Raw genomic sequence first — 27,042 nt, 5'->3', positions numbered from 1 at the left:
AGGCACATGCCTGGCCCTGTCCAGCAGATCCCTGAACAACTTGCCTGGAGTTATTCTTTGTGGTAGTCCTCTTTTCTACAGCTCTTACAAGCTCAGTCAATGGGTTGCTTTGGTTTGTGATGAAGTTACTCAAGTTACCTTTAAACATTTCTGTTAATTCCATATGAAACAAAAACAAAACACCCAAAACCAATGATGTCTTTTTTTTTTTTTGCAAAGATATGAAAGCTGTAGCAGACTCTCTTTGATATTACTATCCATCTACATAGAAAAGCAACTCAAACTGCTGCAAACAACTATTGTTTCCCAAGAGGCAGGTCAAACAGGAAAATAACAATGGAAGTATTCTCTTACTGCAGGCTTTTCCAGTCTTTATCAATGTTTATCTTGGACTGACAGAAAAAACAAGCCTGATATAAAACAACATGCCTTTCATAACCCTGCAGGCTATTCATATCATTTAACATGAATGATCAGACAATTTGCCCAAAACAACAGTTTATTAATATGCATTCAGATAATTATCTGTGAGCTATTTATAGAGAAGTACAGTAGTACCTGTTACCCCGTTTTAGATCAGTGTGCAGGAAATTACACAGATAGAGATTTCAGGATTGAAACAACAGCGTAGCTTGTAACATTTGCTGAAGTTACAGAGATTGTTTTATACAGTATACTATATGCAGCGTTGTTGTAGTCGTGTCAGTCCCAGGATACTAGAGAGACAAGGTGGGTGAGACAATCTTTGATTGAACCAACTTTGGTTGGTGAGAGAGACAAGCTTTGATATTTTGCAGGTAATTTTGATAAAAGTCAACCTCATTAATGTCTATTTGCATTTAATAAAATTAAATACCCTACACAGCAATATTTAAAAGTATTTCATGTATAAATGCAATAATTATTCTTCATTAGGCATTGCAGGCATAAACTATATATATATATGACAATAGCCAATTTGCTAAACAAATTATACATATTATCATCTTTTATATCCCTACATGCTGATACTTTGTAAACCCTCATGGTACACGGTGTGAATAATTCAAGAATTAAAGCCTTTTAAACAAGAATTTTCCTGTCATGTACTGAAATCATTCCTTCATCTTCCCTTATAGTATACAGTACATGTAACTGGGTGCATTGTAATGAGTAACGATGAGATTTTCACATAATTCCTTGTAGCAATTTAGAATCTATTATACATATCATTTTAAAATAATGTTAACAAAAGCAAATCAAAATAAAATATTCAATTAAAAGAGTTGTTTTATAGATCTGATTTAAACTCACAAAATTAAGACAATTCTCTTTAAGTATTCTATTCCCATTGTGCCTACATATTTCAACATCCTCAATATATAAAACATTCCAGTAATATATATGCCCAATAGGGATATCAGGGGAAACCAATATTTGACTTCACTAAGTATAGGCATGTATTAAAAGTCCATTTACACACAGAAGTAACTAAAATATTAGTTTTTGTGCTTATTGTGGATAAATAATGTCTTTATAAGGATGACCATTATTTGCCTGTTCATGAGCAAATGACTTAATATCTTACTAACATGCAACATGCATCTGCCATCAGAGGTTTTAGAATACAAAGGAACACATACCATCATCTGCATCAGTAGCAGTAAGGTTGAGAATAGTAGATCCTGGAGGTAGATTTTCCATCAAAGACGTGCTGTATGAGGGCATGCTGAATAGTGGTGGATTATCATTTACATCTAGAATGTTGAAGTAAACTCTGATGGTAGTGAACTGACCACCACCATCTTCCGCACGGACAGTAAGGATGTAATATTGCTGCGCTTCATAGTCCAATATGCGAGTCAGGTTAAAGACACCAGTGACTGGATTTAAGAAGAACATACCATCTTCATCATCTTCACTCACAGTGTATGTGATTTCTCCATTTACACCAGAGTCATCATCAGTAGCTAAAATGGCTGCTACCAAAGAACCTACACAAAACCATGAAAAAACTGTGAGAGAACAAGAACAAGGATTTCCCAAAAGACTAGAAACAAAATTGAATACTTCTATGGAAGTGGTAAAAAGGCATTCCTTTGGAATAACAGGTTTCGTCCTCAAGAAATAAGAGCCTCAAAATTGTATGTTTTTGTTAAGATAGAGAACTAACTACATATATAGGCTCTAATTTACCAAAGCACTTAATCACCAAGGTCCATTCCCATTCAGCAAAGCACTAAAGCATTTGCATAACTTTAAGCATACAAGTAGTCCCACCAAAGCACTGAAATAATAATACCTAAGTTCACTAGATATCCATTCTTCTCTTGGAAAAATCCTATACATTTAAAAGATGAAAAACGTAGGGTACTATAGAAACTAAGAGCGCTCTCTAAAATTACTCTAACGTATAAATTTTAGTAGACAATATCCTTTCTACTTTTTAAACCATCCTAAAAAAGGAGAAAATTCTCTATTAATTTCCATAAGATGGTTTATAAAACCTACAAAAGAAAAATATTTAATTAAACTCTACAGGACTTTTCCAAAGAGGTGTGCTCAAAATGATTAATAATTTCACTGACTTTCACTCCACATGAACAGTTTTTCCTTTCTGTCATAGATTTAATTTTATTATGTACAAGTTTTTTAGACTGCTGAGTGGTTATTCCAGTATGGGTTTTATTTTAAATGACTGTTAGGGGACACAGAAGCATGAACAGGCATCTCTATTTTGTATTTAAATTGAAAAAAGTACACTGCATAAATTGAGACAAAATACTGTCTTTCAATAGTACTTAACTTGCAATGTTCAAGGCAGGAGCCCCCTGGTGTAGGTAAATACCATCTATTAAATCTACTATTTATTCTTTTTTTTAATGGAGCTGCTGAAAGTTGTAATGTCTGCTCCTTGTATAACAAACATTCCATTTCTATTTGTTTTTAAGTTACCATAAGCAATAATATAATACTTGGTCAGGAAACTAAACCCTTATTCTTCACAGGGGGTCCATTCTTACAGTCCTTAATCAAAAACAATTCCCACTTCCTTTGAATTTGGCCCATTGTTTTATTTTTGCACTTCTTGCTATATTCATATGACTGACCAGTCATAAGGAAGTTTAGAAATTTGGTGTCAGTGCTTAAGTATTTTTAACACTAATTATAATTAAGGACACTCCATTTCCAAAACAGAAAATCATGTAGTTGCTTTTTCATGGAACTAGATAAATTACATGCTTTACAATACACTTAGTTTTATTTGAGCAATGCAACAATGAAAACTGCTCATTATCAGATTGAAAATTAGTGCTAAAATTTTGTGTGTTTAATCAAGCTGAACATTCTGGTTTCTGTTACATACATTTGATTACCTAATGTTTTTATACTACTAATTGCATGTTACTTGGCTAAAAGGCTGTCCTAATGATGGATCGGATTACCAAATATATAGGAATCCTATCAACTGCAATTGTAATTTGCAAATAAATAAGGAACAAATTATTGCTTGCCTTTCTGCAGTGTGCAGGGGTAAGAAAGGAGGCAAAGAGCCTTCATGCACCCCATAAAGGCACAACATAATTACAATTCCTACACTGCATGCAACACTGGGATTGCTCCACTTGTGCATCACCTCAGACATAAGACTGACCAAAGGGGGAAACACCCACCTGCCCCCTGCATACTGGCCTGTCAACTGGAGCAAGATCATTGGAAAGTGGAAAGGCAAAAGATGTACCATTCTAACAGTAGCATCCCCTGTGTGCATCTGTGATAGGGAGGGATTAAAGCACAATTCTGTACCAAACTGTGCTTGGGCCAGTTTATATCTAGCACTTTTTGGCCTTAAGTAAATGTATTGTTCTCAAATTATTAAGACTTTTATTAATTTGTGATGCTTGAATTCTATATTTTTGAAGATTGTTTTTAGTGATTTAAGGTAATAATGTCACCTCAGCCTGCAGGGATTTATATGCACGCCTGTAAACTAATTCCCATTAAAACATACTGAGCCTAAAAACACCGCATCCATTACCCTAGGTAGCCTCAGCAACAATCTTTCTGTGCTTAGAACAAGAATTTCTATGGTACTGCAATCACTGCTAGAGGCAATTATTTTTTTCAATTCACTGCCCTGAGCATTGTAGCGGTCTCCGAACAGTGTGTGCTCTTACCCATCATGTTATCTACAGCATGCACAACAGCGTGAATGAAGGGAAGAATTACAAACCTAACTCAGAATTTCCTCCTCTTAGTCAGACTGAGTCGGACCCTTCAGTATTATAGGGATTTTCTTTCCCTTTTGAATTTACTTCTTTTTAACGATAGTATGAAAAAGAAAAGCTATACAAAACCCTCTCATTGATGCTCTAGTAATTCCACAGGTCCTTTGGGCAGGATTCATCTACTGTTATTATATATATACATTGAGAAACTACATTACCTGGTATGTTGAAGCATAACAATACTATTAATTCCCACAATATTCTTCCATTCCCATTGTGTAAGATATGATGAAAACCAGCATTCATTCTGGGTTGAGGATCCGTATAGCAAGTTCCAGCCCAGAGGTGAATAAGATGGCATTATGAATAGAACTGTGCAAAATGTTCACTTGAAATCTCAATTCACTTGAAACTGAGGCAAGTTAGGGGTTTAGCCTTATAAATATCAGTTCAAGTCTATGAAGTCATATTTGCTCAACCTACATTCTTCTGGTCCAGCTGGCTCCCCAACTGCAGCACCCCTACTCTTGCTTCCTCCTGGCACTTCATGTCCCCTGCATGGAGTCTTCTGGAAAAACTGGGTGGCTGCCACCCCCAACATTTTTCTGTCCATTCTCATTTAGTAGTAGCACCCAGGGGCCCCAACCAGGATTGGAGTGCTCATTGTGCTAGGCACTGTACAAAAACATAAAAACATGAGCTCTGCCCTACATCTAAAGACTGCTGCCTTCCATTTCTGGGTGGGCTGCCAGTTAAAGCTACTGTTCCCTGCCTTCACAGTTAAACAGAGACTCTAACCCATTAGCACATGGTTGTAATGAAATCCCCAGCAACCAGATATTATGCTTTATGGGATAGGTTTTGCCCCTTTCGGTAGTTCACCACTTTCCTCTGGCAACAGGCATGTCCCTTCTCCTGTTGTCTGTGAGGGATGTTTAGGACTCCTTAACACTGTCAATTAAAGAGAATGGGATTTGGCTCCTTTTAGCCTCCTCACCATTAAAAAGATGGGGAATCACAAAAATTAGGAGGATGCCACCTGCCCCAAACAAGGCAAGGTTGTCCCACCTTGCCTGAAGAAGAGAAAGGGTAAGTAAGGGATGCCTCCCACCTGGAGGCCTGTGGCTATGGTGTGAATGAGTGGGATACAGATGAATGGGTAGTGTAGGGAGATGGGTTTCTTGGAAGCACATATCCTATAGAATTTGAACCTGCAAGGGATCATGTAACTACAGTTTTGCAGCCTGAAAATCGAAGTGATGGAAGTATTTGCAGATGTTTACCACAATTTTTACCTCAGACGTTTACCACAACGTTTACCTCAGATGTTTACCACAACGTTTACCACACTGGCACCATTGTAAGAGAAACAGAAACAAATTTTAGCACTTAACTTCTGCATTGTATTTCTACGTGAATGTCTATGCTTTAAACTATATGAATAAATAGTGATCATATACATGAAATAAACTGAATGACAATTTATCACACAAGTTAGCAATAAAAGTAGTGTGTCAGTAGAAACAATATTAGTGATCACTGCTGTATAGGTTAACTGATAATAAAGGCTGCAGACCATCAATTTTAGAAAATAACAAGGTTTGTTCCTTATTTACCTGGGGTAGAATCCTCTGGTACATCAAAAGAATACACCGGTTTCGAGAATTTGGGTATGTGATCATTAACATCACTAATAGTAATGTTTATTCTCATATCTGAGGACTGCAGACCGTCATCAGCACGAACCAGCAAGGAATACTTGGAGCGACGTTCTCTATCCAAACGTTTGGTGGCTATCAGATCTCCTGACTCTGGGTCAATATGGAAGCTGTCGTCAGCACCACTGATGATAGTGTAAGTGACAAGAGCATTAGCTCCCTAAATAAAAGTAAAAGTGGTCAGATCAAGTTATTTGTCAGGCAAGCCTTTAAGACCAAGTCATTACAACAACTGCTATCTGCAAACACTGTTCAGAATACTTTCCTTAGGAAAATAACACCCCCATACACATACACTTCTAATATTTATTTGACCTGGACAGTTAGAGATAAGATTATTGGATATTTTTTCATTCCTGTTAAAAAAAGGATCCAATCTAGTCAGTAAAATAAAGTGCAGGAAAACACTGTTCTTCTACAGGCTTTGATATCTGATTTAAGATCAAATCAATTTTACTGAGTAATCTATTTACTATATCACTTCCTATCTTAACAGTGATTAAAGTTTCTTTTTATTGTTTTATGTTTGTGTGGTTGAATTAAATGGACGATCTAACACAGGTCCCAATCTGGCCCTTTCTACTCCGTGCCTTTTGATGGGGAGGGGGTAATGGAGAAGTAGCAGCCAACTGGCAAGACCACAATCTATCAGGCTAGATAGTAATGTTACTTAGCTTGCAGTTCAGGAGAACCAAGGAGGAAACATACTCAGATGTGCTCCTTACAGCTGTCCCAAAAAGGAACATGGTGAGGTCCTCAATACATGTTGAGGTCTGTTTATGTACACAGGTACTGGGGAACGGCCAATCCCCAAACTGGCACAGCACGCCTCACTGAGTTATAGAGTACTGATCAGTAGGGACATTAGTTTGTCCTCCCATATTAGCATGCTAGGAGGTTTGTCCTCCCACACGAGCAGGGGAATCATAACCCTAGCTTGCAGAGTAGATGTAGCCTTAAATGCAGTGTTCATATTTGGTGACAAGAAAGAGAAATAAAGATATTTGTGTGAACAGTTGGACAGAATGCCTCTTATCAAACTTTTTATCCACAGTGTTTGTTCAAAAACCAAGAATCAACTCACTGATAAAAAAAATTAAAACATATACAGCTGACCAGATTCAAACAACTGTGCATAGCGCTCCAATCTACACACACTCTGTGTATATTCAGATGTACCTGGTGTACGTAATACATTTTCCTGCAATTGTATAGTTTAACAAAAACATTCAATGAAAACTTTATATTTATTTGGTGACCACATTCTTTATTATTTGTTCCATTTAACCAGCTATTCCCATTTTTTCATTTAAGGGTCCAACTATGTAAGTGACTGCATTTAATATGGTCTGCCAAATTAGTAACTTTTCATAAATTAAGTGAAAGGCAAAGAAAATCAAAATACTTAAAACCCACGAAAACAATTTGTCTGATATGTGGACATTTTCTGTCTATATGTGACTAAAAGAATTAGCAAAATGCGAAGAGCTGTTGTAATTGTTAAAGCCATGGCTACTACCTGGAACCAATGAAATATCTTTATATATTTTTTTCAGACATCACAGTTATGTTGATCTGAATGAATGCCTTAATATAATGGGTGAATGTTTGAAAACTGCTGGTCAAAAATCATTATATGATATATGAAGGATTCTCTTACACATTTAAAGCATGATTTATATACGGGCCTTAATCTGGCTTCCTTTTTTATGTCCATAGTTTTATTCCTTCCTGCAAGTAATTGCAGATGCAGCCAGTGAGTAGATGTCTATAGACACCGGCAAAATATTGAGCTGCAGCTATCTACAGACATAAACTTCAGTGCAAAAAGTAGACCAGGTTATAAAAGTCAGAGTCTCAATATCCAAAAATGTATTGCAGCAAGAGTATTACATGTGAAAAGATTGTACAATTCACTGCAGAATTCACTGGAACGCAAGCCAGTTAAAAAAATCTCTCATTATCAGTTAGAAGCACATATATATGAAATTCTAAAATGCAAATTGTTACAGACATCAGAAATGCATCTTGCACTGTTCAGAAACATTTTAAATAACTGGTGTTAGACTATGAAAATTAAGTATAATTGTTCTTCCTCATTAGGGAACTTAGTGCCCTTGTAAGTCAAAGGAAAGACTCTTACTGATGAAGTGAGGGTTTTGGAACCAGCCTTAGTAGCATATTAGGGTGTTCAAAAAAAAAAGATAAGTATTGATACCTAATATCATCTGATGTTTTCTAAAAACTTGTGCCTCTGATCATCCTATTACAAACAACACTAAAATTAGGCTCCACACTTACAAAGAGATATGTCACTATTATGAGGTCATGATTCTTTTATTCACATATTATTTGCCAGCTACAACTCACTTTGTGGATCACTGGCTTTCACATCTTTTTTATTAGATGCAGGGACTCAAAACCCTACTCTTTGTCCTTACAAAAGAGATGCTACCAGGAAGACAAACCAACCAACTGGAAGAAAAGAGAAAGAAAGGGGACATACACACATCCTTACTTGTGTCAGAAGTGTTCCAGTAGTTTTGCTATAGAAGGAGCTAGATAAACTACCATTAAAACAGTTATAGGAACCGGCACTAAGCTAGCACTAAAAGAGTTCTAAGATTATCTTTACTACTGCAGCTTGATTTAACTCATTGTTTATTTAAATGCAAGGTGATTGTTTGTTTTTTAATTATTTGATTATATAGTGTACTGGTAGTACAACTTGCCTGGTACACAGCTATTGATATTGTAACCATTTGCTCAGTCAATTGAAAGTCAACTAAAATTAATAAAACATTACAATTCACATTTAAATGGCTTCTCGCTCAAAAGAAATGAATAAATCAATGAAATTACAAATACACACCGACTTCCAACAATACTATAATATCATTACTAGGTCAGCTGTTTCATGTCTGTTGCTTGGAATGCTTCCATTAAATTTTAATGGCTGCTCAGTTGTAATGTCTTTATAGCACTGAATCCATATTGTCAACAATAAGATGCTAGGAAAAAAACTTATGTGCAGTAGGGTTTTTCAAATTTCTTTCCTTTCCCTTTTATTTTTGTGAACATAAAGCCCATGGTAACGAGGAATAGTGACAATAGCTAGATCTAGTCATAGCATGGGCAAACACTGTGAAAGCTTCCCCAGCTTTAAAATACATCCACCTTTGCCTGACACAGTGGTTATTCTACAAACTTTGGATCTGGCTTTGGATTTTGGACATCTCCATAGTTCAAAGCTCTTTGGATCTGAAATTGTTTTAAACAATTCCCCACCATAGAGCCTTGCCCTAGGGCTAGAGCGAGCACTTTTAGGACAGATATGAGAGTCCAGTCTCTGTGTCAATTCAGCATGTAAAATCTTTGCTGAGAGTGACAAAAAGGATGCTTTTAGTACCAAACTATGGTTGTGGTTTTTGTTATCTGTACAACTGCTCATTAAAAGATAGGTTGAGAGCATCCACACATTTTACACAGGCCAGTGAACAGCCTTCAGGTGAGAACAGCTTTGGCTATCTTTCCATCTTTGGCTATCTTTCCATCTTTCCATCTTTCCAACTATGATGCTTTCTGAATATATTGGGGGTTAGGGTAGGAGAGGGAGGACTGACCTGATCTTGCACTCCTGAGACCAAATTCTCATCAAAGGAGTACAGGATCAGGTCACAATATGTTCGTAAAATGGCTATTATGTAATATTCTTGTTCAAATAAGAAACATTCTCAGACCTCATCAGCATCCATGGCCGTCAGCTGCATTATTTTAGATCCATCTCCTATATTCTCTTCTACAGTTAGATCAAGCATGTCTGTTGGGAATATTGGTGGGTTGTCATTGATATCTTGAAGTGTTATTTCCACCTATGAAGCAGGAAAAAGAAGAGTTTCATGAGTACTGCATCTGTCAGATGTTGATTAAACATGAGTGTTACAAATCACCTAACTTTGAAAGAAATCATGTAAACTATGCCTAATCAAATGTATAAGAACATTCACAAATAACAACAGCAACAACAGAAAAAGCCCCTAAGGATATTAAAATTCCACGTTATTATGAAATGTTCATAGAAAAGCCTCTAACATAAATAAAGTTCATTTGACTTGTTGATAGCAACTGATTTTAAATGGTCTTAGTCTAGTTTATGTTGGACAAGGTCCACTGATCGACTGTCATTGTAATCCTCAATGTTGGCCCCAGAGGATAGCTGCCAAAACCTGGGGAAGAAGATCATTCAACCATTAAATGCTGCCTGACATAAAGATGAGGTGGTGTAAAATTCCCCCTGAAATGTTTACATATTGGCAACTCTCAGTTCTGCAGAAGGAAAAATTCCCTTGCATTTTATATTCAAAAGCATTCTGTCCCACCCCTTTCCCCCCCAAGATTTTCTTATAATTGCAAACACAAATTCCTCACTCCCTGCCTATTCACATCTAAACAAATGCTCTTTTAATACATTGTGTTTATATACTTTACAAATATTAATGGTAGTGTCTGAAAGATTGGCCAAGGTTATTTACTCATTGTTCTATGTAAGAAAAATTGTTTAGTTCTCACAGGACTGAAATTCAAAGCTTTAGGGCTTGTTTTTTCACTGTTCACTGGGAATTGCATGCTAAGGTTCCGATAAAGAAAGAGAGGACAACAGCTGTTTTATATCTACGTGAAAGTAAATGCTTCCCATAGGGCTCAAAACGTTAAGTGGTCACCAGAACTTGAAGGAGAAAACTGAGTAGCTGGGTAGGACTGTCATTATTGTCTTTTAACAAACATGGAAAGGTATATAGGTAAGCTAGACAGAAAGAGAAACAAAGAAATGGATAACTTAAAAAAAAAAGCAGATATGCAGATTGACAGATAGAATATTAATTGTACTTTAGGACCTCCCTTCCCATTGTCCACAAGGGATTTCCCCACATTTGATTGAGAACATATGGCTTAACCTGGTCTGGGTATAATCAGTGCAGACATTAGAGCTCCGCTGCCTGTAGTTTCTACTAGTTCTAGTCAAATACTAGATTTTCTTCTTATACTTTGCTAACACCTAACACTATGGTAACCAATGGCAGAATCATTTTTATTCAATCAGGAGAATGAGCACCTCAGTGGTTGGAGCTTGGTTCCATAAGGAATAAATAAATTGTCTGTGCCAGTCTACCTAATACACTGTCTCTATCTGTAGCCTTGAGGTCACTAAATCTGAACAAGGGCCTTCACAATTCTTCTCATCTGTACTTATCTGATCATGTTTCTAATTGTACCATTCCCCAGATCCCACCTACATCAGTTCCAACTGCCTGCTTGTCCATTCTTCCCATAAATACCTTCATGCTTTCATACATATCACTGGCAACGTTCAGTTTTGAAAACAGTAACGTTAGGTTTTGGAAAAAACTCAGAAAACTATCCAGGGACCTTGTTCTACAAGGTGCTGAGAGCAATCAGTTCCCACTAGTTACAGTGAAGTAAGAATACCCAGTTCCTCATTGGATTAGGCCCTGTGTAAGCAAACTACCTTTGTTTTTAAACATTTGTTTATGTATGTTTTAGAATTTTGAAAATCGTGTTAGCAAACTTGTTTATAATAATTCTTGGAAAGTCTGAAGATCAAAAATCATTTTATTAACCAGTATTTGTTTGCTTTCAGTATCTGGGCACACAGTGGTTTGTTATTGTAGGGGTATTCATGAGTGTTAGGCTTCTGGCACTTTTGAATGTAATTATAGCAGAAAATTGAGGCATTTTTTATTATAAATAATAAGCATTGCATGAACATTGTAGCGAGACACTTGTTTAAAGTGTCAGTCAAATGTTGGACCTGTCAGCTTTGAGTGCCTTTTATAGAAGACCATAATTAATTAATATAGATCATATTTAATTTCTTTGTATATTTATTATCAATGGTACAAAAATATCTCCCAGGATGAGATCTCATATGCCACATCTCAACGAGGAAGCTTTTGTTGCCAAATTCAAACCTCTGACAATAAGAGTTTGTAATAAATCTTTAACGTGCTGACCCAACATTAACGATAGTGTCACAAACAATGACTCTAATTAAACAGCCAGAGAGATTAATTTTCAAAGAATGAAATAGTCTGAGAGGTTCATTTTCAAAGAGACTGAGGCAGTATTGTGGCAATTACTCACAGAATGAGAAGGGAGTTAGTAAGAAATGGAAGATGAAAGATTGCTATATTTTATACCTGCCAGTCAAGTCTTGGCCCTTAAACTGGCACAGGTGAAGCATGTTGTTGTTCTACAGAAACTATTACATTTCACCAGCTCTGGCTTCAAGGTCTGGCAGCTGTGCAGCTTTGCAATTTATTTATTAATGCCATATATATCATGCACACCTAATGTTTCAGCTGCAGGTGACATTTCAACTCCAGAACACATTTTCATAATAAGTGACTGTCCTTTGTAAAAATTATATAAAAAATGTTAATCAGCTATTGGGTTTCTTCTGGCTAATGACTGCATTGCGGAGGTCCCTGATCCCAATATAGTTACAATCTACACAACAGATAATAGTCAGTGGGAGGGAACACATATAGCTTGAACTGTGGGGTACAAAGTTAATTCATTACAAGGACAGACAGTTCACTGGCATTCAGGATGATTAAAAAGAAGGAACAAAAGATTAATAAGTCATTCTGGATCTTATCCTGAAAATTCAGTGCATCAAGAAATAGAACAGTCATATTTCATACTAACACCCCATTTAAAACGCAGGAACAGAGTTAGCTCACAACGAAACAAAAAAGGCCAATTAAAAACAGAATGCAATGTTTTAGGAGTGTTTGTAATAGCAATTTTTTGACATTTTATCTGTGGTCTACTGGGAGTGATATACTGGGTCTATCTTTGAGATTTATGTATGGGGATTTCTAATTAACCAGCCCTGTAGACAGTTGTAGTAGAAATGAAAGATAACTAACAAGCACTAGCCGACATACAGCACTGCAAACTGAAAGAAAAAGAATTTGGTATATGCCCATTAAAACTGATGTCACTGAAGCAAGGTAGATTCAAGAGAAGGACAGAGACTATTACTTCTCACACGCTCGCCACACAACACAAACTGTCAGTTGCTTTGTTACACACCCGAGGGCCCATTTAATAAAAAATACATTCAAAATGTATTTCTGTCTTTATTGGTCACTAAGAGCTAATGTTTAGTCTTCTGTTTGGAGGTATTGGGAAAGTAACAACAGGTAGAAAATGAATTTAATAAATGAAATACTTTCACAAGTTGAGGCATGAGAGCCCCAAAGCTCATTGGGCAGTTGTGCCCACCCACTTTTTGGTAGTGTCCCAGTTTGAAGGGGATTCATGATTAAGAAAACATATTTATTAGAAAAGAAACCAACAACGGCAAAAAGTCTGTTAGCAAAACTACTGAATTCAAATAACACCATAAACTTCATCCCCTACACTAGTAATTAACAAATTTCCTGAGACTCAAGGCTTGGTAACATTACACTAATACAAGAAACCTGCCCCTATGGCAGAATGTTCATCTATCCTCAAAATCTCTGTGCCAATCTGATTGCTCTGACAGCCAATGGCCTTGCATACTTTCAAAGCAGGGGAAATATTAATTAACTTGAACTAGTTAGGATTATTATTTACTGCTCAAATTAATCTCGCATGTTTTTCTGTAAACAAATCCACATTAAATTATGCCTTAAGGGAATGAGTAACAATAAGTTTTCAAGCATGAGGTAAGACAGCATTCAGTTCAAATTTACTTTCCTTGATTGTTTTTGTTTTGTTTTGTTTTGTGTTTTTAAGTACAAATATAAGAGTACGAGTTCTTTTCTCCAGTCAAACAACTTCAGGTCTAATTTACATATAAATAATCAAACTAAGAGCTTTCTTCACAAAGCAATCAATCAGATACTCTTTATATAAGTAAGCAGTTAGGGCTTGAATCTGCGCTCATTGAAGTTGGAGGCAAAGCTCCCATTGAATTCAGTGGTTCAGGATCAGGCCTTTACTCAGAACAAAGCATGAAATGCCCCCTTTCCAGTAAAAATGTATTCCGGGTGTTGCTGAGCCGATCCACCCCAGAGAATGCTCAGGAGGGATTGTTTCTCAGGAAAGCACATTCCTCCCCAAGCTCCCAGTTGCAAGTGTGACAGCTACAGCAAGCTTTAGCTTCCTCTGGGGTGCCAAGGCAATTCCATGGATCATAGTGGAGTGGAATGCAGATGTGCTATGGCTCATCCCTTCTTGCAATCACAGTAGCCCATTCTGTACAATCCTCTAACATCTTTGTCGATTACTAGTTCTTTTGATCCACACAGGATACCACATCATCCATCCAAGATCTTCTTTTTCTGCCTTGTGCTTTTGCCCTCAACTTTTTCAGAAACATACAATGCCCACTGAATGCCTTAAAATTTGCCCTGCAAATTGAGTTTTTCTTTCTGTAAGATCTTTGATTAGCATTTTCAGCAATTTTCTCAGAAGATACATAATGTTTCTCTAGCTCTTGCTATTGTGGTACTGACTTCAGTATCTGATCTTCCATAGAATCATAGAATCATAGGACTGGAAAGGACCTCAAGAGGTCATCTAATCTAGTCCCCTGCACTTATGGCAGGACCAAGCTTCTGTAAAGATGCTTCTGTTAAGGAGCAATGATGTTTCACTTGCTGTATGGCTGTGTCATTCACTGGAATCTTGCATGTTTTCCCAGAATCCTGGCATACCACCATAGTTTTTGTTTTGTGTACATTCAACACTAGACCATATTCTTTGCCATATTCCTATATAATCACCACAACTTTCCTACTCCCCATGGAGCAATTTTTCCTATGAAGGTGCATAGAGAGAGTCCCCTACACACTCATGCAAAGGGCAGAAGAATATGAACTGGGTGAATGATCCTTGGTGCTCACACGGTTCTCAGCATTGAATCAGAGACCTGGTCTACACTTACCTGGAGATTCGGCAGCAGTCGACGGGAGTAGCTTGCGTAACTCACGTTGACTGCTCTGCTTCCCTTCTGCGCGCTGTCTTCACTGCACTGCACAGATGGGAACAGTGTTCCTGTCGACGTAGCGCTAAGCTACTTGAGAGGGTGGATTTACTCAGTCGACTTCCTGATCAATTGAGCAGGTCTACACTGACCGCTCAATCGATCCAGAAAGATTGATCTGGCGGCAGCAACTTTGCCGCCATCAGTATAGACATACCCAGAGACTAAAGCATTTGATTTTGTCCCTCTGGCACTGATTCCACCAGCCTTTCACAAGAGGAACTCCAACTTACTTTAAAAGCAGTCCCACATAAAGAGGTTCTGCAGGATCAATCCCTGAATAGCTTTATTCTTCATGCAGTTTTTTTTAAGTTATTCATAAAGAGCAGGGAAAGAGTCAACTACAATGGACTGATAGATAATATTAACTGAAAAAGACGAGGGTCCAATTTATATACGTTATCTACACTCAATGAACCTGTCCTCATAGCTCCATGATATAATCTACTGAATAATTAAATGGCTGCTGGAAAGACAAGTTTTAAATTTTTAGTCCAAAAGAATCCCCACCTCCAGAAGCAAACAAAACCCTAGACAATTACTGCTGAATGGGCTAGGCAAATTCCATGCTCAACGTAACGTGAGTAATTCCTGTTCTGCAGTAAGAAATCATTTTAGTGACCTAACCCTACCAGGTTTATGAGCTACAAATGTATGTAAAGTAAAGCAGAGATGCTTTCATCCAATTGCATTAGGAGAAAAAGTGCCAGATTCTACCCTTACATAGACTGGATTTGGATGGAATATGGTCCTGTGTGTTTGGTCTCCATAGCTTATTATTTATTAAGCTTTATTTAGAAGTGAGGGAGGAGATCTAAAAGGTTCAAAGTGAGAAATGATACATTTTTTCTCCCACCAAACTTCCCAAATGTCAAATGAAAACTAGCAAACAAAGATGCCACAAAAATGCTGAGCTAGCTCATGTGGCAGTAGCTATAGTTTGCCTGGCAGCACAAAACATATGCAATAACCCTTGCTACCAACCACCATGTCCACTTGTGTGCTTGATAAGAATCCTACAGAGAGAATATGATCTAAGAAGAAAGGAACCTCCAGATGCTTTGTTATGTGTCCAATATTTCTTTTTCTATTAAAGATCAAACAAAGTGGAAAGCTAATTTGTGGAAAGGCAACTAATTTTCTTCTCTTTTAATTTATATATTGTTGCGTCATGCTTTCTTTTTTCCATTTGCTGTAGCAATATTCTCTGGAAGTCTCATGAGATACCATCTAATCTAAAGACAGTGTATCACACACGGCTGTAATTGTTAGCAGAGGGCTCTTGTTTATGCCTGGATCTTTATAATGTATGACAGAAAACTCAAGGAGTCTTTTCTCCTTTCTCTAAAGGAGACAGTTCTGTTTCATAATCTGAATAGTTTTCAGCATGGCAAGAAGGATAGTTCCAGTCTTCAAATCTCCAGAGAAATATTAAATCAGAAAACAGAAGGCTAATTTTTGTTCCATTACACTAATTTGACTGAGAGCAGAATTTGGCCAGGAATATTTATTTCCTTCCTATCTTCATCTCTTTGGCATTTTTGTACTTGTGACAAACTATGGCTGCCCAATACTGCACATACACATGCACATGTGGAGCTTTATTAATGAGTAACCTCAGGAACGACTCACATGAGTGACGTTATGCACGTTAGGTATCTGCAGAACCAAGGATTATGTATTTCCGCTAAACTGTGATGTCACGGATATGATATTGACATAGCATCCAGATGCTAGAGAGAAGTAGCAGGTGTATCTTATTAACTCCACCCAGGTATTAACAGGGGTTAGAGCATGTCTGAGTTGCAGAGGGAACTAGGACCTGAGGCATAGATCCAGTATGGAAAATCCTAGGAACAGCCAAGTTTGGAGAGAAAAAAAATATAGCCTTATGTTTGATTATTGTTTTAATTATCAATGATGCCAGAGCCTAGGAAGGTAGAAAATTGAACAATAGGGTGTGTATGTTTACAAATTTCAGAACAGGGTGGGAAGCCCACCTGTTTATCATAAAATACCTGGGAACAACAGTTTATATTTTAACAAGGACTGATATGAGTTGATTAACACATCTGAATATTCAGTTTTCTACACAATACAAAGTCCTAGGCAGAGCATGAAGAATCACATACGATTATTCTGCTGTGGGCCAACAGGCTTTTTTAGACATAAAATGACTGTTGTTGAGAATCCCACTTGTAAGCAGTGGTGAAAGGTTAATACACAGGCTGCTGTTATGTTGTGGAGGAAACATGGAGAAACTCTAAAATGACACTACCAGATGAGGAGTAAAGCTCTGTAATGGCTCAGTGAAAGAGCACTAGTTTTATTTTTATTTTATTTCTGAGTTTCCACACTTGGTATAAAATTTTCAAGAGCAACCAAATGTAACAGAAGCCTCAGACCCATTTTCAAAAATGGCTGAGGCAGTTAGGGCCAGATTTTTAGAGGTACCTAGAGCCTGGCACCTAGTGGAATTTTTAAAAGTGACTAGACACCTGATTCCCATAATCACTGTGAGATAGGGGCCTAGCACTTTTGAAAAATTAACTAGGCACCTATCTGCATCCTTAAGAGCTTTAAAAATCTGGCCCTCATGGTAGGATAGACTAAGGTTCTTAGGTGCCTAAGTCCCATTTTTAGGCTCCACTGCAATCATACAAAACTCCCACTCAGCTGCCACTTAACCTCACTCCATGGCTATGTTTTTGCAATAAATATTCCCCAGGTGCTTACGTTCTTGCCTCTGGGCATGTGCACGGTTGCCTCTCCATAAGTACCTGAGCACCAATCTCCCAAGTGAACCATGAACCAGGAGAAGATAGATGCTTCTCCACCTAAGTTCCGTGTGGGACCCACCTGATCCTCAGGGGCTCAGAGTCCTTCTAATTCCATAAAACAGTCCAGGTGGAGAAAGAGAAGTAGGATAACCTCTATTATAACCTTTAGTCCAGTGGTTAGGAAACTCACCTGGGATGTGGAAGATCCCCACTTTAAATCCCCATTCTGCTTCATTAAGAGAAGGCATCTGAACATGGATCGGCCACTTTTCAGGTGAGAGTCCTAACTACTGGGCTATAGTAAAGTAATTCTAACCCTTTTCTGGCCCAAATAATTTTTAATTATTCAATTATTTAATTAAAGTGGAACAACTTCAATAGGAGAAATCACGGATGACCCACATCAGAATATTCCATAGCCCACGCACTTACTTGTATATCCAGCCCAAGTGCCTTATTCTCATGGTCAATGGTACTTCGGCTTCTGAGTGCCTAAGTTTTGAACATGGGATTTAGGTTCCTAAGTTGATCAAGTACCTTTGAAAATGTTATCCTTGATAAGTGTGTTCAGATCTTTCAGGACATTAGCAATTATAACTCATTTACTATTGCAATTAATCATAGAATGAAAGATACGCATCTGGCAAGTGTCCAGTTTATGACATATTTTTCCTCCTATTGAAAGAGCACACACTACCTTTGATCTTCACTCCTGAAAGCTTTAGAAATTATATGGTTCAATATTTTGTCAATAGAGGGCACTTACCCCATGAAATAAGTGGCACAACATCACACTTCATGTGATTCAAAAGGTAAAAAAATAACTTCTGGTGCAGATTTTATTCCAAAGCCCTAATTTTACTGTTTTTGCTGGGGTTTTCCCTTAACACCACAGAATTGTTTTTCTTTCTTATTTTATACAGTAAAATACCATTTTAGGAAGGCAATTTGACATTGTACAGTTGTAGGAAGAAACAATATTTTCTAAAAACATTCACAGATCACATTGCTTCTCCAAACACAAAGGTTTAACTGATGGGTCACAAGAAGTCATAAAAAATTAGAATTAAGACACTTTCATTGCCATTCAACAGTTAAAAAGAAAAGCAGTCACTTTTTCTTGTGCTTTTAAATAATCTCTGTTTCTAACCAATAATAATCTTAATACTGTGAAGAGAAGGTGCTATAATTTGTTTCTTTTCTCTTCTTTTTTTAGGTGGCCACTGGGAATTACTCTGCCTGGAGTCTGGATTAAATGTTTCACTGCATCCAGAACACTTCATCATGTAGCATAGCCAAAATCTATTATGGTTTGCAAGTGACTCATACTTCAGCTATGAGAAGGCCATAATAAAGAACATTTTACATAAAAATGCCAAAAAGGTTGGTAATTTAATCTTGATTCCAAGTAGGTATGCAAGGTCTTTTGAATTCAGCATACTCTTGTTTATGCAGACTATAAGGCGTTGTGTGGTAATGTGTTACCTGCTGTGGACACACCAAACTTTCTGCAAAGTGAAGAGATTGTCCGGATGATACCAGTGTATGAAAAAATATATGCTCTGAGAGGTTTGCAAATGTTATTTTTAGTAAAAACTTGTTATATCATTTATTTGCTCACATTGTTATGAATCCATCAGTTCTTGGACTAAGCATTCATTACAATCAATGACGTGGGAAACCGAGATATTAGTGAATATGTGGCTGATAAATTTTTTCCCCAGAGAAATGCATAGAAACAGATGAATAAACATAACAGTATATACACAAATTAACTTTAAATGCTATTATTCGAATCACTTAATCCTAGACTGCAAACCATAAATAATCTTGGAAGCATACAACAATGTCTTCTGATACATTGGTTAATGAAATAAACATAAGATCCAGGGATTCATCCAAACTGGTCAGTTCCAGTGTATACTTCCCATCTGAAATTCCAAACAAAGATGCACTCTGTGCTGCCCAAGCTCACTTTCCTGATTTAAACCAACTCATTTATGTGTTTAGATACTCTGTCAATTCAGTTCATGAAAAGATTTATTGTGATGTTGTGTTAAGTACTCTGGGGCACAATGGAGGAGGGATCAAACACATATCTAAGCCCCATTTCAGCTTTTTAGAAAGGACAAGTGAAAGCAAATAATTAAGGCTAAGTTTCAACTACAAATTATCTATTACTCATGCATGTTACATGTATGCAGTCATGGCTGACTTTATTCTCAAACAAAGGCGATTACTTCTATTAATCTTAAACCACAAAGTGTCTCCTACCATTCAGCAGCATGTGTTCCTGGGACTTCAGTGTGTTCCTTACCGGGAAAGAAATATGTATGAACAACAGGCAAAGCTGGAAACCAGCCAAGCCCTGCAAGAACAGGCAGCAGTGAGGACAAGACAAGGTTAGCTCCATTCTTGATGCTGAAATGCTTTCAAAAGCTCCCTGAGTGTGTGGCGACATAATAAAGAGCTGAGCTTTGTGAGCTTACCCTGGTCTTTGAAAAGTTAGAACTGAATAAATATTTTTAAGATGCAAAAAAAAAAAGAAAAGAAAAGAAAAGAAAAGAAAAAAAAAAAAAAAAAGTCATGCTGCCTTTTCAGCTCTTCCTGAAATCAATACCGTTTGAATAATTAGTTCAGTGCTACATAATTTACTGCTCTTTTTAGAAAGGGGCATTCTCATATATAACTGAGGAATTAAAGATTGAGTTAAAGAATGTAAAGACAAACACAGAAATTTAAGAAAGCTATGGCACATGGATTTCAAGACACTCCAAAACAAGCACAATTGTATATACGTGAGGAGCAGAAATAATCCCACTTACCAGCAAATGAAAGATAAAGATCAAAGTAAAATGAACAGTACAAGGAAATAAGAAAGTTAAATGAATGTCACAAATGGGCTTATTTGCCTCCCCAACAAAAGCAGAAACATAATGAAAGGCAGAATATTTCCTCAGTACTGTTAAAAGAAAAAGCATATGCAATTTAGTTTAAATTCCTAAAGAAAAAACCCCACTTTGTTTAAAATATAGTTGTCTGAAAGTGTGTTAGAGTTGAGCTAGCACCCCTTAAATAAATTTTTCATCTTAAAACAGTTGAGAAGTCTAGAAATGATCAGTTAAGGGATGTAGCCAGTTCCCAGTTTTATGACCTTTATCAGTCACTCACCCCACATGACCTCCACCACCCAGCCAACCTCAATTTTGGACTCCCACAATTTGCAAAAATATATGCGGTGTTAAACAAATCACTGGAGACTCTGTTGGAACATGCCTCGTGAGTGCATGTAGGGAATCAAGGGAGTTTATGGCACTTCTTCAATCCCGCTCCATGCACAAAGCAGAGCAGCTACTATAGAAAGCTACTATGCTTCTTCCACACAGGTGGGAACGGAGTAGGTGGATAGAAGCATTGACTGGACAGAGACTTGGTTCTTTCCCACTCCACAGCATGTCAGCCAGCACAACTAAACCAGCGTGGAGGGGAGAGTAAGCAGTGCTAGGTATTGGCCTGGCAAAGCTTGCTTGCCCTCCTAAGTAAGGAGGAAGCTTGGAACGAATTGTGATTTATTTTTCTGCATATGTATGAGAACTGCTATTGACGTGATGTATTAGTATAGTCTGTAGTGCAGGTTCTGGCTCAGAAAGTACTTCTGTCAATCATTTAGGATCAGCCTGTGTCTGTATTGCACAGCCTGGAGTAAGGATAACCAGGAGCTGTACTGCCCTGAGGAAGTACAAAGGGGCATTCCACTTCAACGAGTGCCTCTTCAGCCACTAGATATGCATAGGGATTGGTTCACTAGATGTCAAACTAGCAGGTGTACAGGAGAACAGATATATGACCCAGCTCCTTCCATTCCCCTCTGGAGCACTTAGTGCCCCCGGAAAGGGAGGGAGAGAGAGCAGTCCCTGCACTCCACTCAACACAGTCACTGTAATTCTGCTTGGCACTTTGAGAGAGACCCTCTTTGCACCCTCCTTTCCATTGCACATACACTGGCTTTTAGCCAATGGCAGTTTCACCTCCATTGTGGAACTCTGAAAGCATCATACTAATTCGATCTGGTAGGACACAGATCCTCCCCGAGATACATGTGATTTCTTTATGAACACATATGAATTCTCCTGTAGCGAACATTACTTCTGGTCACAAAAAGGGTCCTAGTCAGTTGCCAAACTGATACAAATGCCTGACAAACACTTTCTTGTAGTATATTTTTGGGGGTAAAATCCTGGAACATTATACATTTGGGAGCCATCTAGTTTATAACTTTGTATTTAATTAAATGAGATGTATTGCTATTTAATAATATGTGGATTGTGAAGGTAAGCACATTACAATCCATGCCAGAGACAAAAACACATGCATACACAAAAAAACATTGCACTTCAAGGATGGAAATGTCACACTTGTAAATTTAAATAAATCCTACAATTAAATTCCCAAGTGTGATTTCACACTAATTACATAACACACTGCCATTGGGACAATAGGACAAGTTAACTCCAGCAGTGAAGACTGCCCAAATGACAGAGTGAAGCTACTCTAGTAGGAGTCACACAGAGGGTTGCAGCAAAATTACTGCTGTGGTGATTTAAAAGACACCTTCTTACAGCTGGGAGGAAATTGAAAATAATGAGCTAGGTGCAGATTAAAGTCAGTGGAGTTGCTCTGAATTTACATGGGTGTAACCGAGATCGGAGTATAGTTTAGGGTGTGGGGAGGAGAGGAAGAGCCAGAGCCCAATACAATAGAAGTGACCAGATGAGATAAAGGGATCACATGTAGAAAGAGGGACAGAAGTGGCAGCAGAGAATAAGCAGAAGAAATGGAAAAATTAAGGTATGAAAGAAAAATCCTGCACAGAACATTGACCTAGTTTTATACTGTACAAACATCTTAGCTCGTAATTTGCTCCTTTGAAAATATACAAGAAAAACTATTATGAATAAAAAACAGCTCCTAAAGGGACCCCTCAGTCACCAGTAAGCAGATGTAACCTGGAGAGGAGAAAGGAAACCAGAATCTGCTAGGAATTATTCTGCTAGGAAATGGAGATGGGATATGCTCCCATCCTCTGCAAAATGAGATGTTCAGCCCACAGAACCCTGCATCTCTGAGAGGCCAGGGTCAATTATGTGGAGGGCTGACTGTGACCCCTTTTTAGTATACTTGCAGTGTGGCTCCAGAGTGGCGCTGTAAGACTTACATTACAAAGGGCAGTTCCACAGTTCCAAAGCACAAATCAGTGGGAGTTTATGCAGCCTCAGGCTGTTCTTTCCCCCAGCAGTTTTACAGAGGACAGGAGGAGAATACGGACAAATCAGCAGACTCCCCAGTCACAAGCCCAACTGCTCCTGCTTTGTTTCTCCAATTCTGCATAGCCCCTTCTGAGAGGCAACCGCTGTGTCAAGGGACAGGCAAACTTACCACAGGAAGGAACATGTCAACACCCCAGGCTGTGGATGGATGCTGAAAGGAGCACTATAAGAACCTGAATATATTAGTGAAACAAAGAATAAAGTATGGAGCTCTACGTTTTGTTTTGTTTTATGTAAAATGTGTGGCTTTCTAAATTCAAATTTAGAAAATGTTTCAGCGGGACTCTTTTCTTTTTAGAGTCAAGAAATTTCTTCATGGCTTTCACTCATAGGACCAGTAGGACAACATGCAAGAATATCTGCAGAATTGGGCCCTCCATGTATTTTTGTATCTGTGTTTTAAGGAAGAGAGGGTGTGGTTATTCTCACCCTGAAAGTTTTAGTGGGAACTCTGATTACTATATTTTGTAACTGCAAATTGCACCATTCTGAAGTAGCTCAGCATCAGATCCTACAATGAGTTGCTTTTGAAATCTTTCAAAAAATTATTCAAAATGCCGCTAAAGACAATATATATATATATATATATATATAAAGTTCCCTCACATACAGCAACAAATTATGTTGTTAACCCTTTGTTTTCCAAGCAAAATCAAGGAATACTGACAACATACAGATATTGAATTTATCCAACACCTGGCAGCCAGATCTTACTGTATTGTGCATAACAAGGCAAGAAGGAGATCTTCTTTTTTAAGTTATTTCAGCATTTACTGTAGCACTGAAATGATATCTCTGTGTATAAGTAAACAAGTGTTCTGTTTGGCTCTTCTGAAACAGAAACATGACTCTGAAAACTAGGGCATCACATACAGGTCTCAATAACAGATCCATAGTCCCCTAAGCGATAGAAGGCAGAAGATGATAGCTCCTGCTCAGATCCAGGCATGAAGGCCCTGCTACTCCCCCAAAAGTGGAATAACACCTCCATGATCACAGTTAAAAAGACATCTCATGTACAAAAGGCCTCTGGAATCAACTCCTATTTCTTGGCCTTCCATATGTCCATATACACCTGTAGGACTTCCTACACACACCTCAAGGGCCTTGTAGACCATAAGAAACCTTAGCTTTCAGTGGTTGTACATTTGGGAAATCTAAACAATTGAGGTTGTATAACAGTCCCTGGAAACTGAACCATTTTGTCCTTCCAACAATATTTAAAATGCATCTGGAAAAGCAGTATCCATCCCTTTCCTTTTCTTTCTAACCCCTTATCATCTGTTTTTTTCTCCCTTTTTGACCTCCCGGAAATAGAGCAATCCATCTGAAGCAACTCGATATTTTCTGGCTTCGACTCTTTTAAAGCCCTGAATGATGGTTGAAAGCTTTGAAGAACTCACTTAATTCAATGAAGCTCAATAGCTTGGATTGACATGTATTTGTGGCAAGCTGGGGAGACTCAAAAGGTGATTTTATAATTACTAATCAGACAGTCTATGGTGTCTAGAAATGTATTTTTGGAATAAGGAATAGCCCTTTTGGTTTTTTGAGCCTCAAAGATGGTAAAATGTTTGTTTCCCATTAACATTTCTTGAATTTCCATCATAAAATGTCTCATGATAAAACTTTACTGGAAAGCAAAATACCAAGGGCTATAAAGTATGTTTCCCCTCTGCATAAGTATCTGTAAACATATAATTTATTATATAGGCCTATAAATGTGTATCACACCTCACACAACAACACAGAAAAGATTTGCTGCCCAAATGACTCCACAGTCTAGGTAAAGAAGAGGATAACAGAGGGAGACAGCAAGGAGGAGAAGAGGAAGGGGAATATGACTACATGTAAAAATCTCCCGGTCACATTTTTTTAATAAGGGAATATGAATTGTTGGATTTGATTAGAGTTTGAGCTTATGTTTAAAGGCCCACTAGGTAGGGATTCCCAAAGATCTGCTGCTTCGCTCCTCTTGTTACAAAGAATCTGCAGCAGTGCATAAGAGCAGGGACCATGGTCTGCTGAATACACATAGGTCAAGGATGAAGGAATATTTGTAAGGCATACTCTGCAGATCCAAGACCGGGCACAGGTTGTGGCTGTTCCTCATCAGACATCCCTGCCAAGCATTAGTACCAAGGCTGGCTCCCTTGTTTAACTGCTGTCTACTCCAGCTCAATCAATCCACAGATATAACTCGGGAGTTATATATATATACAGTTATATATATCCACAGATATAACTCGGGAGGGGTCACAGAACACACAAAGAGAAGTAATACATCTCAGAGCAGCATTAATGTATTTGCCAATTCCTGGTGTAAATCCCATCACTTAGAGGGGAACATACTGTGTAGAGTAGCTGGTCTGTAACTGCTCCTACAGTTTTGTTTAGTTTGTTTGTTTGTTTTGGTGCTCCACTTGAGCACCGTTGGTGCGGACAGGCTAAAAGTCAATGCCTGGTGGTACCAGACATTATAGCTAGTCACATGCCCCTTCCACGGAACACTTCACCACTCCCATTGGTATAATTTACTCCCATCTTCTCCACTTTGTGCTGTGTAATAAAGGGTGTGCATATGGAATTGGAAGAATATGGTATCAGTGGAAAACAGTCTAAACTGAGTCCTGGTTACTGTATCAAAAATATCATCAGCATCTGACTACCCTAAACTCAGCACAGTCATTAGGAAGGATAGGCAAACTAGTGGGGACAAAATAACTACCAAAGCAAAATTTCCTCATGCCTTTAACCAAACCTAAAACAACTTTGAGGTTTGATAATCTTGGTATATTTAACAAAAATACTGGCATTTTTGCAGATCTTCCGTTCAGTGTGGGCAGGAAGCAGAAATACCACAAAAGGACTGTTCTCACGGTAGTTCTAACCCAACCGAAACTAGAAAGGCTTTTCTTACTAAATGTCCAGCCTGATCTACAAATCAAAGAGATTTCACTGGATTATAGCATTCAAACTTGTCAATAGTTATACAGACCATGACAAATTTTTGATCCTTTGGAAGTTCATCATCACAACGTAGATATTTATAAAAACTTATAGGAAGACTTTTAATGGTTCCAAGAGCCCACAAATCAATGGGACTGTGATTCCTCAACACTGCTGAAAATCATAATGAATACTGAAATGTGATTGCAAAACAGTGTGAAAATTATTATTTGAAATTTAAATATCACAGGGAACAACCAGGCTAAAAAAAAATATACAATTTCATGTTTACATGATATACATGAAAGTACAATCAAATTCTTTCAAAATTATCCTTTCTTTTGCTTTTTCATTTTTGCATGAGTGATACTGAAGTTCATGTTCCTAACAGGATTGTTTATTGTTTCTGTTGCGGTAGGTTACAAGTCCCCAGAAAGTCAGTATTATTATTTCCAACTGATTTCAGAGTGTCTTACAAGTGCCAATCCTGGTTATTTTTAATTGAACCAAGAAGTTCTTCATGTTGGGTGTGCTAGCCACTGAACAATAGCATATAGAACTAATTAGATGATAATTCACTATACTGTGCTTCTATAAAAGCTAAAGAACTGAAATTACTTTTAAGACAAAAACTGAGTGTTTTACAGTAAACTAATACATGGTACTGAATTAAATGGTATGTGCACAAGGTGAGCGGATAGGCTGCAATCTATATATAAAGATATAGGATATCATAAATTTCTTCATAATAAGGAGATTGCAATCAGCAACCTGGGCCACATAAAGAGATAGTACTAGTATTTGTGGTCTTTTTTTAATTTCATCAAAAACTGCAAACTTCAGCATTACTGGAAACCATGAGTAACTGTAAAACTGCTTAGTCCTTTTCTCAACATAAAGTAGAAATTAAAAAACAAACTTCCTGTGTAAAAATGTCATACTAGTTGTGAAACGTAATAGCCACGATTGCCTTTTGCAGTACAGTACAAACCAGCAGTA

At 37.6% G+C, this 27,042-nt stretch overlaps 1 protein-coding gene across 1 annotated transcript in view; it reads right to left on the bottom strand.

The window, feature by feature from the left end:
* Positions 1–27,042, bottom strand: part of FAT4 (FAT atypical cadherin 4) — a 211,982-nt gene that overhangs the window by 83,481 nt on the left and 101,459 nt on the right. The window contains exons 2-4 of the mRNA XM_067530230.1: positions 9,667–9,798; positions 5,825–6,086; positions 1,623–1,973 (exon numbers count right to left, since the gene is read on the bottom strand). Coding sequence (XP_067386331.1) covers positions 1,623–1,973; positions 5,825–6,086; positions 9,667–9,798 — 745 coding nt within the window. The remainder of the gene's footprint in view (positions 1–1,622; positions 1,974–5,824; positions 6,087–9,666; positions 9,799–27,042) is intronic.

The sequence above is a fragment of the Emydura macquarii genome, unplaced genomic scaffold (assembly GCF_026122565.2).
Source record: "Emydura macquarii macquarii isolate MOO-44397 ecotype Brisbane River unplaced genomic scaffold, CSIRO-AGI_Emac_v2 contig_3044, whole genome shotgun sequence".
Taxonomy (NCBI): Eukaryota; Metazoa; Chordata; order Testudines; family Chelidae; genus Emydura; species Emydura macquarii.
Note: the sequence above shows the minus strand (reverse complement) of the source record. Positions and strands in the feature narration are given on the sequence as shown.